The 22,715-nt window shown below is 37.3% G+C and overlaps 1 protein-coding gene across 4 annotated transcripts in view; it reads right to left on the bottom strand.

Annotated features, from left to right (window-relative positions):
• The window catches only part of LOC116173152 (zinc transporter ZIP11), a 73,168-nt gene that overhangs the window by 2,357 nt on the left and 48,096 nt on the right, over positions 1 to 22,715 (bottom strand). For all 4 annotated transcript variants that reach the window (XM_031490446.1, XM_031490448.1, XM_031490447.1 and 1 more), the window contains 2 exons: positions 9,131 to 9,229; positions 459 to 617 (listed from right to left, as the gene is read on the bottom strand). In XM_031490446.1, coding sequence (XP_031346306.1) covers positions 459 to 617; positions 9,131 to 9,229 — 258 coding nt within the window. The remainder of the gene's footprint in view (positions 1 to 458; positions 618 to 9,130; positions 9,230 to 22,715) is intronic.

Raw genomic sequence — 22,715 nt, 5'->3', positions numbered from 1 at the left:
TATAGTGGTACTAAAACAACTACACTCTTTCAGAATACGTGAAAAAAAGACAGAGTGTCATTTGAATGTTTGAACCGGGGGTGGCTAGGGGTCATGAATATCACGTTGGGGTGGTATCTTGTATGCTATTAATTTTCCCCTACTTCCTTGATGAGATTTCAAAATTTCACGTCGATATTTTTTGAAAACACCAAATAAAAGTCCATTTAAAGTTTTCGCGTGGACAAAGAGTATAAATATTGATATTAAATTATCATATGTACTCAAGCGTTAAGCATTCAAACTATATATACCTACTACCAGCTACGAGTCACCAAAGTGAAACGTCTCATGACCCAGACCAATAACCAAGCAGGAAAAATGTTATAATGACGCGGAAGCGGTAATTGCATTGCAAAAGTAGTTTTTACAAAACGCAGTTAAGCTAAAAGCGCAAGCCAAAAAAGCGTAGTACTTACCTCGTGTTAGCTTCCGGTATAATATCGTCTATGACCACGTAGATCATGGCACCCGCCGCGAAAGATAAAGCGTACGGTAACACGGGTCGAGCGACGGACACGGCAACGGCGCCCATCACGCCGAAGATCGGTTCCACCATGCCGCTCAATTGGCCGTACCTGCAAAATAAAATGGTATCGGTTTGAATAAGAAGTAGACGACTATTACTAGATAATTTTCTTGGATAATAATTAGCATGGGGACAGCTTGAACTAAAGCCGATGACCTGTTTGCTCTAAACCGGAAATTGTTAAACGGATAACTGCAACTATACTTAACAAAGTATGCACAACTAAAATGTAATGGGCTTTTAATTTAATTGCATTTTCTGCGGTAATGCGTTGTGGGGAGTCCGGAACCTTATTGTTGAGGGAAGTTATGCGGAAAGTTTCATTTCTGTTCTGGAATCGCTATCAGTAATGTCGCTTTTAAGAAACTACCTTTGTAATAATTCTGTAATATTAAATGATTGAAGGATTCGCCTAGGTCCTTAAGTAACAAACACGAGAAATATTACATCTATTCTATTACCAACACTTTCTTTCAATAGTACTTTTTATACAAACGGAAGTTAGAAACATGAAACAATAAAGAAGCGGGCGGAGGGGTATGTTTTGGATAAATTTCAATAAAAAGTACCCAAAGACCAGGGATGCTGTAAGGTAACTTGTACCATTCAGAAAAAGATACTTTGAGGTTTGTCATTTGGGAAAATGATGAGCTTGAGGAACCGGAAAAAGCCGAAAATGTTAGGAAAACTAAAGAATTCAAAATCGAAAGTGCATGAAACTGAGAAAGTCGAAACACTGTAGATGGAAAAACATAAGAGAAGTGTAGAAGAAACAGGAAAATTAGAAGAAGCCAAGAAAGCAGAGGACACCTAAGGATCAAATTTTGGGAAAGCGAGGAATTATAGAAAGCTTTTGTGGAGGTTAGGTTGCGTAGATCCCCCTGGTTCCTGCCTCATCTTTTTTTGTTTTCGCCGCGCTACCCCGAAGAGTTTTTTAGGCTCTCCAGTACTAGCTGCTCCGGTAGTAATTGTATTTGTATTTTGTTTTGACCCCTCCCCCTCAAAGCAGAAGTGTTGCCATAGTGTAAAAAGCGCATGCTACTAAGACGCGCTTATTATGCAACGAGTTCTGGAACACTATTTGTGTGACAGAGATGAATATACGCTGGTAGATGGAAGATTACACTGCAACGAGAATTGTGGAAACACTTCCGATCGAGACGTAAGGGGAGTGTTTATTTATGCATGAAAAAGTCACGTGGTCTCCAATCCTCTTAACCACAGAGTTAGTTCGTTTCATTTGAATTTGTTTTTCGGTGTAATTTTTCCTTTTAGAAATTTTGTTCGTGCGTAATCCTTGTTTAAATTTTGTTACTTTTGTAATTTATTCAATTTCGATAAGGTGTTACGAGGTAAGACACATTTGGTCGTTTGCGATATTTTATTATCAGACCAAATTTAATTGAGGCGCGTGTTCTGGTGCTGAGAAAGAGATGCAGATGTTTCGTAGAATTGTGTGTTTCTTGTTGGAGAGTGGGGACGTTTGGCGCTCTCCGTTGTGATTGGAAATTTATTTGAAAATTCTAAAACGCGTTTTTTTTTGTTGGAGGAATTGCAAGTTAACCAAAGTTTTGTAAAGTAAAAATCAAGCAGTGCTAGTACAGTTTTATTAAGGTTCTCTCTCCTTATTAAAAGTTTCTACAGCATCCGTTCATCTTATTATTCAAACCAGTTTTATTTGTCATATTGCACTGTGTTATAAAGCAAACCTTGTTCGACCAGATTTGGATTACAATAAAACGGGAATGTTAAGATTTCATATTTTATTTGTCGACGGCCTGTGTGCCGGGTAGTATGTCCAAACTAAAACAAGGTTTGAAGGCTTTTACTTATTATCCCTCTCTTGTTCTGGGCCCTCAACAGGCTTGCGCCCAATTACAGAGTGGATAATACATAGTAGCATAGTAATAATGCTTTTTAGAGGTGCCCCCGCAGAAGGTCTTAAATTGTTCTATACTACTCCGGTATTTACCTCACGGATGGGGAAAACCTAATTCGGAGTAGCCGGAAGAATGCTCGAAACTGATCTAACGAAATTCTCATCTCAGCCACAGAGGAAAAGTTCCTACCTCAGCCCAGGTTTGAACACCCGACCTCCGGTTTTGTAGTCCAACGCTCTACCATTCAACCACAAAGTCGGTTCGGTTTTCTTTCTTTCAGGGATTTTGATTAATTTTTTTGTTTCGGAATAAATTATTCTCATTGTCAATCAATATATAGTGTGTTTATTCGAATCCATTGTGCGACCCGGATAGTTTTTCATGTCAAATTTTCTTTTCGTGTTAAAGAATTATCATAGAAGATACAACGATGATCAATTAGCGAAAACATGCGCAATAAAAGTTATTATCATACTTTAAAGATATGCCAGAAAAACCGAAATTTGTCGAATTCGTTTTTATTTTTTCCTGATGTTATTTAAGCAAATACAACAAAATAAAAAACACTTTCTCATTGCCACTTTTGAGCTCTATAAGACACCGTTGAGAAAATTTCAATACAACGTTTCGTTTCGGAGAAATCATCATCTTTGTTTTGTCTATGGTCCGTAAAAAAAGTACATATTGTATTGAGTAGCATTTTTTATTATGAATATATCGTTATACGACACACAAAAAAAAATTGGACTCTCTCCAAATAACTTAAAAAAAAAAAGTCGTACGTCGACTACGATTTCCAAAAGGCAGATTTGGGCCAGTATTGTTTTGTATTTTGTTAAGTGCACGCGTTTATTTTGGATTAATCTAAATTATTAAGGTGAGTGTCTCTGCTTCAATTTTATTGTATGGATGCAATTAGGTTCATCTCTTATTCATAAAGGGGTAAAGACGTACCCTTTCTTTGAAATGTTATGCACATGAATTACGTTTGAAATTACGAGAATTATTAGTATTAATTATTGAAGGTACCTTCTTGTCTTAAGTGTTAGGGTATGTTGATTATTATATTAGACTTAGGGGTGTTGAATGCTATGCCCGCTGAATGTGCATTTAATTACTGCTTGTCATTAATTGGAATAGACCAGTGGGCCCGAACACGTCGGAAGATCTCCCAACTTGCTGGGAGTACGTCGCGCACAAGGGCAGTTCCATGTCTGTAGCTGGAGGTCGTGGTCCGCCATTGAATTAAACTTTAAAACCTTCCTTCACTCGCGGAAGCTACGTGGGGCCCGGCCGACGTGACGTTAAAAAGGCTCCTTAACGTATGGAGAAGTAAGTGCTGTGGGCAAATTTAAGGGTGCGTGAGGGTGAGGGTCTTCTGATCGATATCTCAGGATTCGTTCGACCCAGCACATCGGTGGAAGTCCTGACCACCACGTTGGACACTTCGTAGCCGTACCCCAGGATTTGTGCGAGTCGACCGATCAGTTTAAGCCCTCCGTGCCTGGGCTGTCTGAGACCACCACGTCGAAAGGTTCCTGTTTGCCCTCGTTCACTGTGAGGGTGGGTTTCAATGCATGGGAGGATACGTGATCTTTCACCTATATATACAGTGTGTCTGAATAGCCGAAAGTCATGGCACATTATTGCTCATGAGGGTTACGTATTCCAGATCCCGGCGGACCCGGGCGTCATAAGGTCTCCTTCACGGGAGTTACGTTTTCTGCGTAAGTGCTTCCGGGGCAAAATGGGCCCGGATATTATTAGCCAGCTGACGTGATGAGACTCTTACAGATCGTCGTATAATTCCACGCATCAGGGTAGGGAGTGCACAGGGGCATACGTAGCCGGGTGACACATGGCGACATGGAAGTTAGAAGATTCTCTGTTCTCGTTAGCCCAGCTACAAAGTCTAGCATGATTGAGTGTTGCTGAGTAACATCATTAGAGTAGTTACGAGCTGAATGCAAAACAGAGGTTCCTTGTGTATCTTGCGTTTCTTACGGTGGTCCACGCCGAGGGCATCCATGGAGACCAGGTACAGGCCTAGATGATCCTGACAATTTGGGGTGCGTGATATTAGTTAATTAATAATTGATTTGCAATTGAAACAACAACCAATTGCGACATGTTACAAGCTGAGATCTCAAACCCTCCGACAGACAGGCGAACGGAGTTCACAAATTAGAATTAAACAATCAATGATTTTGAAACTATTTTAGAAATCATAATAGCAAAAGAGAAAGAATGTTCTTAAATGAACCGTTGGGGGTTTACACCTATTTCTTTTTTGAACGTATATAGTAACTATGTATAGGGGTTGTTCACGTTATCTAATTTAATTTAAATATTTTAAGAATGTTGCAGACCATCGCAGAATATGATTAAAACATTATAAATAGATTCGAACGTGTAACAAGATATTATTTTAAGAATGGGTAAAAATGTAAATAATTAATGTGTGTAAGCATACACCGGATGTGTAATGTAGGAAAGGGAAACCTACATCGAAGGTAAGAACATTTAAAGAATGTGCCTATTGAAAACCGATCCAAAAACACCGTTAAAATACCATCACCATCGATAACCACTAAAAATGCGATAACCTGCAAGATGATCGGCAGTTTGGTATGGTATCCCGTCAGCTAAGAAACAACACGTGGCATTCGCGACCCTGCAAGGTCGTTCCCAGCTCATTAATGCTCCTACGGCTCCTTCGCAATTCGCCTTGGAGCATAATTAACTAGCTTCACCGTTCATCGCACATAGGAATGTGGCTGGAGAATCAATTCCGTACCTTACTACATGAAAAGAATACATTTTCGTACCTGCATTCCATTGACAATTGTTAACCATTTTGTTATAATTATCGGAAGGTAGAGAATAATCGTTCAAAGCATACCAAATGACAGCTTGATTTATTATTATTGCTTTCCCTTTAATAATTTCTTTAATTTGTACGACTTCCTATACAAAATGTATCCAGTAATCAATATTAATTACTGAATGATCGGCTCCTATTCATTCATTCTATTGAATTAGAAAACCGGCACGATGTGAAGTGCTATAGAATTATATACGGGGACGATGCGAAAAGCACGTACAAAAAATTTTAACGCAAATAATTCAAAAATTTATTTAGTTGGCATCCTCCACGCTACTGAATCTGCAATTTTTCGCATTTTTTTTAAATTAAACAATGAACGTCAATTTTCAAATTTCGGAAATAATGGCATGCATATTTTGCAACATTTTCTCAGTACAATTTAATCTGGAAGTGAACAACGAAATTTGATGGCCGTCTGGCACACCTTCAAGGTATAGGCTTCCTACTGCAACAAACTCTAGGACCATTCCCCTAGAAGTAGTTCGAAACGGTAGAAATGGGTCCGGACGGATGGACGGACAAAACGCAAACAATAGCAAATTTTTTTTAATTCTTAAAAAATGCACTAAAAAACATATAACTCTCGACATAAGTAAGCTACTAATTGATAGCCGAGCTACAAAACTTTAAATATTGAGTGTGAAAATGTAAATCAATATGGAAAAAAAACACAAATTTAAACTATGATCAAAATAATTACAATCCACGTTCTGTTCGTAATTCGCACAAAAAACTAAAACTAAAATGTGATTTTTAGTTGCGTTTTTTTGTACCGATTGGGAGCAATATCCTGATTGCAATTTCTTTTCTTATTGGAACTGTATAAGAACTTTTAGAAATGTTTCAGGAATTTTCGAAATATGTAGAAAATGTTACAATTAATTGACCCTTTAACAATTCAGAAAAATTATTACAATCACAGGTCACTTTTCGTTTGAAAACCGAGCTCCAAATGTCTATTGCAAATATTTCGAGATGAAATAAAAATATAAGAAGAGAGAGGGAATAATTATGTGTCATATTCAAATTAGTCAAATGATCCTCGAATGATAACCTGCACATCACAAGAAGGAAAATCTACCTTATTGTAACCGTAACGTAAATTTAGTTACTTCCGTGACTTCTTTGTTTACAATTAACTATAGCGCGTTCGCACCTCCAGATGCAGTATGGGGTCTTATGGACTATTTGCCTCTCTTACTAGTTTGCGTCATTCTTCGATAATACTATCCTTGTTTCTAACCGCATTGATGTTAAATTGACGTATGATTAAATTGAAGTATTAAAACAAAACATAATTCGTGAACGCTCCCGAATATTCTACAATGTTTTCTAACAAATACGTCATATTTCCCGGGAAAATGCGTTAAAATTCTATCAAAAGAGACAAACGCATGTTACGCCACTGAAAATATTTTCGCGGGGAGTGCAGAGAGAGAGAGAGAGAGAGAGAGAGAGAGAGAGAGAGAGAGAGAGAGAGAGACGTTTTTAGCTCAAGGCGCAGAATGTAGATAGCTTTTGGTGGTATGTCTTTGTCCTTTACTTTTTCCTTTGTAATTATTGCAATTTACATAGAATGTATTGTGATTGTTTCGTATTACTTGCCTGCTGATTTATCAGGATGTTTGCTTTTATAAATTTGAATTTGCAAGTCCTTATGAAACATTGCGAAATGTTCGTAAAACAAGTTAACAGTTGAGGTATGGGCCGTATTTATGGTAGTCTTCGACGATTCTTGTAAAATTTAATTCGGTCGTTTCGAATTTTGACGTCTCCCCGTAGACTGCGACTGAGGCAGATGGCCGCTTCTGCCTTCCCTTCATCCCACCTCTGTATAGTCTGCTTTCAATTGGTGATGAGATGACTCATCGGTGAAACGGTCGGTCACGATGACTTGTTTTGCACCGGTTGGATGCATCTCAAGCCCTTTGTCAATACCAACGTCCGACACTCCGTTCGTGAGATATTCGCATTTGAAGCATAATCGCCAACAAGTTCGTCTGCACAATTTCATAGAAATCGCTCTATACATAGTGATTCAAATTCGAGGGATCTCGAGAACTGTAAGATATAGGTAGGTAGGTAGTTTAAACTTGGCAAAGTTGCGTATTTTGATTAACAAAATGCAGTTTTGAAACTGGAAAAATTCCGACTACTTTCGGAGTATCCAGAAAAACGAAATTTTGCAAAATCGTTTTTATTTTTTACCAATTGGGAGGTGACGGTTTTACAGTTTTACACCTAGGTAACTAGAAATAAACCTTTGTGCTAAGCGGCGTACGGTGAACATTTTAAAGACAATTAATTTGTGCATTTTGCTCGCAACAAACAATATGTATATTTTTTAATATCTGTGTATAAATAACCACGAATTACTCGAATTTTGAAACTGGTGTGTTTGGATTCGTCATTAATACGAATTTTCCTTCTGTCAAAATTGGCATTCATCACGAAGACAGACGTACAGGGGCGGAGCAGCAGGTTTAGCTGTACCGTACAGGAGCGATTTATTTCTATCTTTCTCAGAAAAGCTACCTTTTCCAAGGACGTATAAGATCAATTCGTAGCAGAAACGTCAAACGTCAATAACTGTAAGTTATTTTAATTCTTTTTGGTCGGTTATTAGGAATTTGCATGTTGATTTTGTTTGAACTAATTTTAATTTTTCATGAAGGAATCGACCCATGGGAATTTATTTGCACGAACAGATTTGTATTTCATTTATTGATTGAAATTCGCACTTAATTTCAATAATACCATTCCTTTGGTTGCATAAAAATTTTGATTTGCATTCAAGGTGTGTGGGTGTGTGTATTTCGAACAGGAGAATATACCAGAAATATATCATGTGGTAGATACAATATTTAGATAAGGATCAAATTTACCCGAGACCTGTGATCACAAAATAGGCATTGTATTTTTCTTGTATTTCTCTTTATAAATCGAACTGAACCAATATTTGGAAAAAATTGAATTTGATCGCTTTTGCTTTACTTGTATATTTATATTTATATATTTGTATATTGAGTCAACTAAAGTCATATGCGTATTTATTGGAGTTCAATTAAACTAGAGCATTCAATTTGGAATTTCATATCTTAGAAGAAGATAAGAGGCCAAACTTCCGCAAGGCAAGTGGAATAAAAAAAACAATTTTATTAGAGAGATAGACGTGGGAATCATAAAAATTGATTGTTTTATTAAAATGTTTGCCAGTGTCGCAGAGATTGTATAACGCACGCCGCTGCTCAGAGTTTATAGATTTGTTGCAAATTTTTTATAATTTTTGATACAATCAATATGACAAAACTAAACAAAAGACTAACGATGTTTTTAGCGCAAACTAGTAAAATTATAAAATTGATTAATACAACTATTTTCCTTTGTTTGAGTTTTTTCTCTTCAATTTTATTGTGTAATATATGTAATAGTTTTTTATGTTGCTATATCCAAAAAAGTGTACTCTTTAAGAATATGTAACGAAAATTACTAGCTGCTATTAAAAAAATATTACCCCCGCCTTCAACATTCACAAGTACGCCACTGACTACAAATTTAAAGTACGTAGATTGGTATCAAACTTTTTATAATTTTTGATACCATAAAAGTACAATTATTGCAAAATTTTGTGATGGGGCTAACTTCGTGCTCATGTAGTTTGAGTTGCAAGTGGAACGTGTGTTTTTGTTCTACAGATGGGGTTCGGTAGCAATTTCCACAAACCGATGATGTATAGTTTGGTCTACATGTTTTGTTTGATAAGGCGAAATGTAAACATAACAGTAAATTACTTACCACAAGCTCTTCCATAATGAAAACCCAGCTGCGTGTAACGGTAGACTAACAGCTAAACCTTCGGGAAAATTCTGAATTCCGATGCCAATCGCCAAGTTTCTGGAAAAAAAAAGAAAATTTAAGCGAGGATTTTGGGCATAAATAAGGATTCTAAAGCGATGACATCAACGTCGCTTATTGCATGTTAAATCTCATTTGCTACATTATGATTTATACCGACGTCTTCACGACAGTAACATGGGGGAATAACTGCATTAATTGATTTATGCGGTCTAATCATTTCTATTTCAGATCACTCACTCACGCGAATTCTAATGCCGCCCCGCCGGGGGAATCGTTACACAATATAAAATTTTCCCAGTACGATAAGACGTACTTTCTGAACTAAAAGGGACATTACTCCGTGATAAGTGATAGCTTATCGCAGTTATTCCCATGAACGTGAGGTATTCCTTCAACAATCCGTTTTATCCCTTATCGCTTTGTATATAAATTATTGCTTTAGGTAGGTATGTGAGACTGAGATTGTATCTGATATTGCATTACCGGATATTGCTAATTTGTATGTTTACTTTGCGGTGTGGGCGACTTGTAGAGGTTAGCACAATGTGAATCTCATCCGACTTTTAGATTTACGGCGCGGCTGGCCGTACGATAATCCAAATGAGCCCTTGAGTAAGTACGATTCGAGCTTTAGATATCGGTTCAAGGCGGTTCTCACGAGAATAAGTCAAATCGCCCACTGAACGAAAGCACTGTGAAGACAAAATAATATACAAACAACGACCGGATTCATCATCTATCGATTGCCAATGAGGAAAATGTGGCAACCTTTGATAGTCCATTTTCAACTGAAATGCATGAGAAACGGATACGTCTCCTATTCTCAGGGATAAAAGTAAAACTTTATCAAAATCGACCTTTTCTCAATTAAACGTACAATAAGATGTAAATTATTGTTGGCTTTAATCACCTCTTGACAACCAATAATTGATTAATCGATGGGAGCGATTTTAATCGTAATGCAAATCGACAGATCGCGATGAAGATTTGGAAATAAACAATCTTAATCATAATCGTTGTGAAATGATAACAATAGGTACATAATTATTGCTGCAATGAAGACATGTCAGTTGGAGAGAAAATGCAGTACATATTTTTCCTTCTTTTGGGGTTTGTAGTAACCAAGTGACTTTATTGTTGTTCTTCCTCGTGTTCTTCTATCTGTTAATGTATTATTATGGTTTATTGGTGTTTTTGTTTTACGTTTTGTATCCTCTAGAACCACAGCAGTTTCAGTGTTTCTAGTGATTTTATTGTTCTTTGATGCGATAGTGTGTAAGTATAAACTTATCAGAGAAGACCAAACCAAAATAACAACTTTTTGTCAAATGAACTAAATGCCCGTTGCACGAACCTATTATTGATAAGAATTTATTCCTGAACCCGATGTAAAGAAACGCGATTGGTTACTGCCTTTGACCCTATCCAACCATCAGGACTATGGTTAGTAGAAATTAATTCCTTTCATGAAAGTACCATGAAGGATAATAAACAATTTTTCAGGGTTTATTCAAGGGTATCTTCTTAGACCTTTAATTGCGCATCTTTCCTCTCATTCCATCAAATTTGTATTACCGTTTTCCTTCATAATTTAAATAAGAGTAAAGTGGTGATAGTAAAGGCGTAAGGGATACAAACCCTTCTGGCGCAGAGTATTTCCCTGACAAATCGACCGTTTGTTGAAATGTGTGAACGAGATTTCTGTGCAGAATGCTGGTCTCGAAAGTACACACAACGATTGAGAATACATTGGAACAAATTTTTGCACATCTCCTGAAGAAATCGAAAAAAATACACCTAACCTCAAACAGACGAATACGGGCGCACCGGACTGTTACCGTGAAAAAGTAAACATGACAGATCCCGCCCCAGAACACGGCCGGCGCAATGTGATGTGTGAACCGCCGCATTGAATATCTCTGCGTTCAATGTTCATACTTTACCGGCAGACGGCGGTACGGTCACAGTTCTGACATGGGGCGGTTCAGACCTTTAGTCGGTCACAATTGGCATGCCAGACGAAGATTAAGTAAACGAAGAATATGGTGGGTGTCCGTTTTGGATATTCCCGAAACCCCGATTCTGATATCTCAGAATAGGACGTCTTGAAGCTATCAGGCCCATCAAAAAGGTCAAAGATCAGACAATCAAATATGTTTCATCGATGTATTTGCACATGTTGGACGGTACTATTATGGCCACTTTCTCAGTCCATCCGTCAGTTCGACCCCGTAACTACTCCTACAGTTTTCAAGATATTTAGTTCGTTCTTTTTACATTCGGTAGCTTACAGCTCTGGCACCTCAACTCTTGACGATTGGTGTGCGCATGCGCAGACTGCGCAATTTCAACTTCTTATTTATAGAGATATCTTTTTTTTAATTTTAACCCCAAGACTCTAACATATCGCATATTGTAAAAATAGAATGTGCGCTTACGAAAACTGGGCAATGTAGATTTATAGAGATATTCAGCCCTGTGATGTATCAGAAATGTCAAACTTAACCTTATTTAATATAGGAAAAATGACGTTTTTGACAGATAACCTGCACGTTAAGTTTAACGTTTGTGAATTGTGATACATCACATGGCTGATTTTCTAGTAAAGGCAAACATATCGCATATTTTTAACATCATACTAGAGGAGGTAGCTGGATATCCACCGAACGAGAGTGATCCAAATTTTAACCGATGGAGTTCCACTTTGGCCTATGCGAGTATGCTTAAATCGACCGTTTGCCGCGTTACGTCATGTTACTTAAGGCTCTGCGGTACCAGTTCTAAATGGTCGACAATAGCTTTTAAAAAAATATTTAAAAAAATCTCGAACATTTGATATCTCTGTAAAAAGCAATTCTTCGTCGCTATTTCACGAACTTTCTACAGATATAACTAGGTTACGGTTGGATGAAGGAAGTTGATTTTTTACAGACTAATGATAGGTACTGCTGACTAGGACAGTGCTTCTTTTTTAATTTTTTTCTCTAATTATAAGATCCGGACACGGACATCACACCACAAATAGAAAATGAAATCAAAACAGACCATCGATAATCGACAAATTTTTCCAACTTTGTCGAAAAGGTTGAAGTAAAGATTTTCAAACGTCCGTACATCGTAGTCTCATCCAAATGAACAAATTGTAGAGAATTCATTTCTAAGTACCTCAATTTTGAAATTCGGCCAATAAGAACAGTAGAAATGTCGATCAATGATCTGCGCTACTACTTTATTTCCGCAATGGACTCTGTTGGTCTTCAGTCACTACGAGTGTATCACAAAATGGTGGTTGGATCCCCTCGAATGGGCTTCGAAACAAGATCCCACAAGCCTCATTCCCGTTGCTATGGAGACTCGGCACCACCATCCATACTTCATCTCATCTCTTGTAGTTAGTAAAAAATTCTGCAATAGAGCCTGCACATGCACCAGGGAAGGGTAGACGTGTAACAATATTTGCATAAACTTTAGTGGAATCAGCTGCAACGACATCGTACCATTTGAACTTGACGAGGGATATGAGGATCTGGAGGAGATTGAGGGCACTGACATGGATCCCACCATAGATGAAGAAGCTTGACCATCCTAAACAACGCAGACTCCGTGATAACCAAGTTGAGGCAGAAGGAACCCATCAAGCAGGACACGAAACCTCCTTATATATTGTTTATTTATTTTATTTTTTTGTCTTTATTTTTAAGTGGGCGAGGTTTCACCCAAAGCTGCTCTAAAAACCCATTTACACATATCCATGTCCCAGCCCGCATTCGAGCTTTTGCGCCACTGCGCCACACAGATCGGCGTTTGTAGACTTCCTCTGAGAATAATCGAGGAATACGTACGTATTATGTATGCTTGTACATTAGGATTACCCTGTACATACTTGTTCACAAAAAAACATTTATACAGCACTGATTCATTTTTTTAAATACCGATTAGAATTGTCTACTTCCTAACATTTTTTTGTAGTGACCATTAGGCAATCTCCTGTACTCAAATTCCACGCTCAAATCGTTTGACGTATAACACGCCCCCTCACTCCCGCTTTCAAAAATGGTGTTTGGAATAGATACAAACGACTCTGTCGGTTTGTGATGGACGGTTTTGACCTTATTTTCTAGTCGAAATATAACGTTGTGAAGCGCAAACAACAGATTGCTAACCTTATGCACTTAGGTAGGTATACCGTCACTTTATAGAGACAGCGGCGACAATAGGAACCCAGCCGTCATGTTGAATCGAAAATTCAAACTAGAAGTAGACAACACACAGTACGCGTATAACATGTGTTTGATGTATTGCGTACACTACAATACAGAATTAAAACATAGGTACTCGATACAAATCGCCGATCTCAACAAGCACTCGAAAATTAGACACTCTATTGTCGCCACTGTTTCTATAAAGTCACTATCTCGTTTTTAATTGGCAGTTGGCTCCGGTCGCCATATTGGGGCTAAAATGCTATACTTTGGTATAGGAGTATACACTTTTCTTTGTATTCTTGCGCAATTCTGTGTGCTGCTTAAGGTAAAATATATATTGTGAACCTGGACACTCGGTTTTATATAAATAGTTTGGTGTGTTTAAAGTAAATAGAAATTACGAAAAGATGATTATGCTGCTCAATTCACAATTGTGACCATAAATACGCAGGAATTGAGTAAATTTTAACATATCGCTGAAGCACAACGAATATTGCGTTTTTGTACTCCGTGGACTAAATCAATGTATTTTGTCTTCTATTTAAGGGACTAAAGTGTCACTTTTGTTTCGAACGCGACACCGGACACTGAAATGTCAAACACAATTATTTTTCTTTTTTTGTTCTCTATCTCATTCCGTAAAAATCCAATATGGCGTCTATAAGAAATGCGAAAGTAGTAGTTTGTAGAGTGTAGCTTCTACAACTCGCCTGTTATGGAAATTCTGATAACTGATGCGGGTTCTCGGAAAAAAGTGCCCATAGAAGGCGTTAACTGGATTTACGGGAATAGTCCATTTGCGACCGAATGAACTAGGGAAAATGAAAACGAAATTTGACATTTTCAGTTTTTCGGTGATGACATCTGTTATTTTCAAAAATTAAAAAAAATTCAAATGCATTTTTTTAGTCACAAAAAGGCCCATTTAACCTACACTGTATCTCTCATCGTTATGGAGATCCCACTGGCGAATTTGGACCACTCTGTATGTTACATCTAGGAAAATAAGGAGCATTTCAGGAAGGTCGTAGAGACACTGGCTGGGGTAATACAGAACCATTATTAAGTGAATGCTAGAACAAACTTTACATTTTGCAGGAAGTTCTGGTTCTGTGTCGGAATGCTTCAGTTTGGAATTATAACTGAATTTTTGAACTTCTATTAAACTTTCGGCTTGGTATTTTTAAGCTTACCGTCAACAACGCCAACTAAGTGGAATACCAATCCCGTTAGTTAAAAAAATTTCTTTTTAAGCCTAAGTTAATTTAAAAAGAATGTTTGGGGAGCCTGGAAGTTTATGTGGACGTATTCCATTATTTTAAATTTTAATTAGAACATCTCGTGCCACTAGTCACGAGTATAAGGTACGTAAAGAAAGCCGGAAATGAAAACGCTTCGCTCGTGATGTAATAATAATATTGACGCGAGGCGCGATAAGCAAATTGGAAAACAGCAATTAAAATATTTTTGGCAACCTAAAAAAATATGTCGTTCAATATCACTAGGATGTAGTGGTTAAGAACGACTTCCACAGGAAACGTCGTCCTTCCTCATTGACGACGACCCTGACTACAAATTCATTCCGTTTTCATTCATAACAAATACATTTTTATAACAATTTAGACCTCGGTCGCTCTCTCGCTGCACCGTTATAAAAGCTCGTCGCCGTAATGGTAATCTAATATATGAAGTTATAACAATGAGTCGCCTATTTAGAAAAATGTCAATAAAATCCAATTCACTAGGTAGGAAATGAATGTATGGAATGTGCCATGCGAGGTGTGGGGTTTGGTTCCCAGAAGCAACACAGCGTTGCGGATTCGCGGACAGTTAGAATGACATGAAAGCGGTCGACGACCCAGTATGCAGCAGCAGCAGAACTTGGATTCTGGTTGCCTTCTTCATGGGAAATGTCGCAGGAGGACGAGCGATCCCGATAACCTACTTACGTTCACAAAAGAATTCACGTGGGACGTATGTTCGGGCGTTTTAAAAACATAATTTATATGTAAACAGAAGTAAATGCCGCATTTCATTAAAAGCGGTGGCTCCAATCCCATTCATTCCTTCAATTGCGGCGGAAGCGAAATTTTTTTTTGCAGTCGCTCCTGCTGCAGCTTCCCACGAATTGTTGCTTGTTGCACTTGTACATCCTACGATCACTCCCAAGACGCATTTCCTTTAAATCTCTTTCTGTTTACTTTCGGTTTCGTTTTATTAAAAACGTAATTTTAAAATCATTCATCGCATATTTATGAATGAAATGGAACGCTACTACAAACACTTCCTATCTCACTCGAATACGAAAGTTTGATATAGAGGACAGGAACACTTACGTCATCGAAGCACGGCGGCTCATTAAATCCAAATGTGAAATATACACTCTACCCAATTTAACGACAGATTTCTCGGGTTTCATTCGACAAAAAGGCAAAAGCAAAAACCTACGTCGTTTTAGAGCGATATTTTTACGGTTTCTCCGATATAACGTTTAACAGTGATTTGAAGAAATCCATTTTACTTGAAACAATTGGTCTTGGGATAAGAAGTCTAGTCCATGTTTAGTCAAAAAATCTGAGTAATTAGAGCAAGCAATTAAATAAATAGATCGTTTACCGCGTTCGCGCAATGTGTATAAATTCTGCCTTAGATCCATTTGAGCTTTTTTCGCTTCGGATATACTGGCAGACTATCCTCGGATAGTCTTTGATACTGGTGCTTAATTAACCCATTTGGACCGTAAAACAATGTTAATCCTAAAACATGATTTCCTTTTAACTTTAAGAACGGTATTATAATAATATATAAAAATTTTTTTAAAACGGTCAAGTTTTTGGATACATGAGCGTGGAAAATTTTTGCTACAATCAATTATTGTATTAAATATAATATTCCATTTAAACTATCAAATTTTTATGGAGCATCCTGTACATAAAAAATATTTTTGAGTTGCACATTAAGCCAGTAAATAATTTTGTATTTCAACTTTTTTGTATCATCATTCATCAAAGTCCGATATCGCATTAATGGGTCACCCTGTATATGGTATGTAAGACCATAGATGTACACAAACAACAGATTGCTAATCTGATGCGTTCATGAGTAGCACATTTAGGTATACTTAAAAGCGCCCTCTTTTGAGCAACAGTATAAACATGTACCGTTTAATACTGTAAAATGACGCTTATGGTGCATTAGCTATCGCCGCAAAAAATGGAACAAGGTTTCCTTATTATTGGTATTATTACAGTGAGATATGACGTAAGGTAAGCTACCATTACTTCATTCATCATTGATCAATGCAGTCACTCAACCGCTTTAAATAAAAGACAGGGAGAGGGGGAAAAGAAGGGAAGGAGACAGATACGAACAGCAGAAGAAAGGAGAAAAGTGGAATGAAAAGGGCGATGAGTAACATGAAGGTGTTGTTCTGGACTGTGGCGGCGATAGCAAGTAAAGACGTACAGGGTGTCCTATTAATAAAGGTCACCGTTAATTGCGCGGCTTGGAGAAAAATATTTTGTTAACAAAAGAGGCTGGAAATTATTTTCCAGTTTCTAGGTTTGCCACTAGAGGGCGTGGGATTTATGGTCAAGTAGAAAAATGATTTTTTTCCTAAAATATACCCAACAAACAAGCATAAAAATACATACATCGCAATCTTCTATGAATCTTGCATCATTTTGATGCAGCACATATTGTGGTAGGGGTGGGGGAAGGAGAACATCGCTTTAAGTAGTTGAATGTAACTTTGGCTAAGGTTAACCGATTTTCAATAATTGGTCTTATTGGAAAGAGTTCTCTTCGAGATTTTACATAAATAGAGTCTTTTTAGTAAACGTGCCGTGTGGTAGAGGGCGCGGTTTGACATTAACATAAACTTTCCCGGTTTTCTTAAAAATTTTAAATAGAACGATGTAATTATTATATGATATTAAATAAGATGAAAAAGTGAAAATATCAGTGAAAACCGCAGTTTGATATTAATAGGACACCAATTCTGGGAGTTTGTAAGAGGATATGATGTGGTGAAATTGGTGAAATTAAGGATAGAAGAAAAAAACTATGAGAAAATAAAGTATAGGTTACCTACTTACTTAATACAGTAGGAAGAACCAATTCGCAAAGATACATAACGTAACAGAGGAAGAAAGCATACAAGAAACACAAGTGGAAGTGGAGGGGAAAAGGATGATATATATCAGAGAAGGAATGAGAGGTAAAAAAATAATGTAGAATATATGATAGATGAAAGGGAGCAGGAGGGGCTAATAGTGGAGGGATAAAGGGAAATAAAGGAAATTGGGTAGAGATGGGAAGAGGAACACAAGATAGAAAGTCAAGAGATAAAGAATGCAACAAATACTGGAATTAACAGAAACGAGAGGTTAGAGTATTAAACGGAAATACACTTACATGGGAGGGAGAGAGAGGTCGGTAATTGATTACATTTAGATTTAGATTTAATGATTTAATGTCCAACAGTTTACACCAGTTACAGGACACAATATGAAATAATATAAAAAAAAAGAACAAAATTTAAGTTTATAAAATATATAGACGCATTTGGATATAATTTAGTAGATATCTAATAAAGGGAATCTAAAGCCATATCGATAGTGGGATAGCGGGAAAAGGGTCATAATTAATGTCAATATTTATACTAGTAAACGGAAAAAATTTGGAAGCAATAGAAGATTTTAAGGAAGGAACAAGGAAAGCATCATCCGATGGAAACAAAACTAACAGGAAAATTAAAAGGAGGACAAAATAGAAATATTTAAAGACACACTTATGAGTAAGAGAGGATTATAGAAGACTAGAGCAGCAAGTATATGAAATAGGAGAGAGCACAGAGGAGGAGTGGAACAATATGGAAAGAGTAAGAAAAGGAGGGATAGAGGAAAAGGAGAGAACGGAAAAAGGTACAAAAGAATAATATATATGTAAAGAAAAAAACTGTGCGTAGGAACTACACAAATCAGAAGTCAAACTTCCCTAGTTTGAAATGTAAACGAATCTGACGTAACTCCACATTTACATTTACTCACAAGACGTCGCATTGTCTGTGAGAAAGGTTCCTCTCCCATGGTTTCATGTGTTGCCCCAGCCGTGCTCCGACTTCCACCGTGCATGTATGAGTAGTGTGGGAACCTGTGTTCCCTCAACTCATTATTCCCCTCCGAGCGGTTTCACTATTTTCGTGACCGTGTACGCTGGCGCTCGTAGCCTTCGACTTACCCTACTTGGCCTACTGCCGGGCTAAAGAAGTTTCACTTCAAAAAATAATAAGCAGAAAGAATATGAAGAAGAAATCATGGAAATGGTGGGAACCAAGGAAAAACTATTACGAAAGAAGCGGATACGGAGGGGGCCGAGGTCGAGAGAAATAGGGGACACGATAGAAGGAAAAAAGGACAAAGATGTTCAGTTGCGGAGAATTCCACAGGAAACGAAGGTTACAGGGAGCTGATAACTGAGGGATACCGAAGTATGTAACGGAGGGAAAGAAAAATATTAAAATAATAGATGCGGAAACGAGGACAGAAGAAGGACGAAGTGAAGAGAAGCGGAAGGAAGGAAGATTATGCTGAGAGAAAGAACCTGACAATAGAATGAAAAAAGGTGAAAAGAACATTGAAAAGTAGGAGATAAGTATGGGATTGGAGGGGGGAGGAGAGAAATGGATCAGTCAGTCAGTCTGCCATTTTCTTGGAATTTTTATAAATAAACTGTTTTCTGTCGAGGTGACCTAATTAACCTCAACATTGCAAGTAATGCAATCACTGATTTGGAATTTTTGTGTCATTTGACCTGCGCGAAACTACCGCTATCTCCATGTTACTTTTCAAACCACTTTTTATTTGAAAAAAAGGCGGTATTGTTCGTCTGTCCGTTCGCCTGTCTTAATTCAGCATGCACATGAAGATGCAATTTAATTTCAGCCAAACAGAATATACGTTGATGAGGAAGGCTTCGTGATTTTTAGTCTCCACCTAATTCTTCAATTATCTCATTATTAGAATATAAAGGCTACATGGATCCAGATCAATTAAATTACGAGCGCCGGAAAGAAAAAGAAAATGTTCGGGAGTGATTGCTGAATTCATGTGTTGACTTATAATAATCTTTGTTTGTGACCAGAAGCTGACAATTGTGCACTACTACTACTGCATCGGATTGAACTGTTCAAACGCAAATTAGAATTTCCATTATAATTGGATACTGCTATTTGATGTAATTAATCACCCGCATCTAAGAAATTATTACCTATCTGACAAATAGCGGCAAGACATCATATTGCACCGTGTCAGACACGGGTGAATTGGAAATGAAACAGTAGGGAACCGTTCACCATGAAGAATGGGAACCGTAACATACGTTATTATTGAATCGTGTTTTTAACATATCCTTCTAAAGGCTCGCATACACGTATCTGTTTTATCTACTTTGTCGGTAAAATTATTTATTATTCCTTATAATTGCTTGTCCTAACGGGTAACTGTTTTGATTTACTCAATTCAATTTGTTTTGTCGAAATTATTAATGATGCATCGAGCACAGCGATATTTATAAAAGTTCGTTCGGATATTGAAAATTACATCATTATTAAAACGATTTGGGGCGAAAAAAATGAGCACGCGCTATAAGGTGATTTAAAAGTTTAAAGATCGGGCGGCTGCTGTCTAGGGTGATAATTACAGGTTGCGGACAACTCTCGTCGATGACCATGACACACGTGATTATTACTACCTCAAACACTCGCATAATAGCTTTGAGCACCTAAACATTAGACCAGATTTCACGTATAATTAGAGAGCAGCTTTTTCAAATATTCTCTACTATTCCAAATCAGGCGTCAGGTCTTTGTACTAACCAAACAAAGGATAATAAAATAATAATACCAGATTTTTGAAACGGGAAGAAATATCTTAGGTAATGCACTTTTATCAATGAAGGTTATCGACCGACCAGCTGACTGTGTGAGGTAAACTATTGATCAAGCTGCACGCCGATCGACTCTCTGGAATGCGAAACAAGCCATGTTCATTAATATCTCTATAATAGCGGCAGTTCACACACACATATAGCCAACTACTCGGTCGGATAGAGTTTATGAACATGCTTAGTTTCATTTCTAAACCGAACGAAATTTATTACGCTTTATTTTATTGTGATCTTTGCTACAAGATCACCTCGTATACTAATTTGCAAATTAATGCTTGCAGTAATGAAAATCGGATCGGAGATATCATCTCATTTTGCTTGTTCTAGACGTAATAGCACACATATGGGCGTATTACGTACAGGGCATTCCTTTGAAAACGAACCTCCGCTGTAATTTTGATAAACAATTGCAAAAACACGTCCATTTAGGGTGAAGTTAATGGTAGGTTGACCTTAGTTTCATCAGTCACCCGCCACCACTTTAATAACAGTCATGTAACCCCGATTGATTGGCTCGAGTTTGGTGTTTTTATCAACAAAATTGGTGCATAAATAACGATTTTGACATCTTGAGAAAAAATATTTTCGTCGTTCACTTCTTGGGCATCGAGCGATGGAGTTGTCCATTTCCCAAGAAAACGGATGCGTAAATAACGATTTTGAGTAATAGTATATTAAAGTACAAGTGTCATTTGACGAAGATTGTCGCACGAGGTAGTTTGCCGCATAAGCCGTGTAGCGGCGAATGCGGCAAAAGCCGAGCGCGACAAGTAGACAAATGACACGTGTGCTTTATACTATTTTTTCTATTTCGACTTTATTTTAAATAATAAATTATACAAATTATAAATATTGCCTTTAGGCGTTGTTAGGTAATTTTAAACTATCATTCAGTGTATGTTGGTAATAGACACAGTTCATTTATTTTCACGTTGGCTAACCTGATTCCTGTATTTTCAAACTTCAAACTTTTAATTATTTAGTCATAATTCCATTTTGCGGCAGTTATGATGAATACGGATGACAAACACGTCTCTTGTACCCCACCAGAGATCCAAGAGATTGCCAATGAAGCGACGTTAAATTTACTGCCTGTAAAATCGAAAGTGAAGTACGAGGAGTACAAAATTTTTGAAAACTGGCTGGCCGAGAAGGGAGTTCAAAAAGTAAGCAAGAATGTATTGCTGGCACTACACTAAGTAAAAATAAAAAAAGTTCTACCCTTTGGAGTTATATTCGAAATTAATCGGAATTAATACAATCGGTCAAGTTCCTCGTACGTTATTTACACTTTACAGGTTATGTTTAGTTTTGATTTGACGGATACCGTTGACGGCAAAAAAGCGAGGGGTACCAATCCAACAAAATAAAAAAAATAATACGTTTCTATTTCTTTCAGCATCATTTTTGTCTAGAAACGCACGCAAACTGGGCCAATGAAGTACGGTTTCGGTATTGTTTCCACATCGAAATAGAAAAAAATATTTTAGTCGTCAAAAATACCCATGTATCATTTTTTGGCCATCGAGCATCGAGTTTGGTTGGCTCAAATAATGATTTACACCGATTTTGAGCGATAATGTGATATGATGCCAAAGGTAATTTTTGATAATTGCACATCGGGAACCCGTTCCCATATAGCGCGGAACGACGGAAAAGTGAGGTTACGCTAAAAAAGCTGCTAGACGAAGAAAATTTGCACTTACAACAAGATGGGGATTCGTCACATTATACTATGGGTGTTAGACAGAGGGGGCCCACAGAATGCCGAATTGACTCCACTTGATTTCTTTCTTTGGATTTTTTTTAAATGGTAGTAAATAAGACTGTATTATTGTCTATGTTGTGTACTAGTGAAATCCATTTTCAGCTTTTAATACAAATAATGCTATATAATCAAAACTTGAAATGTGTAAAATTGATTTATTCAAATTGTACCAAAATTAAAGATTCGACATGCTATTTTTCCGCACCGATATGTATTGCAACGTCACACAAAAAAAATCCGTTGTAGTGATTATTGTTGTTAATATGTGCTTCTTATATTGTCAAAAATGCGTAACTTTTTTATTTGTGGGGAGATTTTTTGAAACAGTAGGTTCTTCTTGTATTAGAATATCGAAAGCGCATAAAATGAACCGGGTATGCGCACGCCCCACTTTTTAATGCATTTTTGCAAATTTATTCGTAAAAAAATTATCAAAGTCCTCGTTTGAGATCGAAGGGACTTCAGCGCATTTTTGTGTGGCAGATCAGTATTCTATTAGCCACTTTCGATTCAACCATCAATAACAGATCTTGTCGAAGGCTACTACATTCACTAACCGCTTCCCACTTTCCTCGTGCACCCGCAATTCGCTTTTAAAGAT

The sequence above is a fragment of the Photinus pyralis genome, unplaced genomic scaffold, assembly GCF_008802855.1.
Source record: "Photinus pyralis isolate 1611_PpyrPB1 unplaced genomic scaffold, Ppyr1.3 Ppyr1.4_LG6, whole genome shotgun sequence".
NCBI classification, from domain to species: domain Eukaryota; kingdom Metazoa; phylum Arthropoda; class Insecta; order Coleoptera; family Lampyridae; genus Photinus; species Photinus pyralis.
This window is presented reverse-complemented; position numbering and strand designations above follow the sequence as displayed.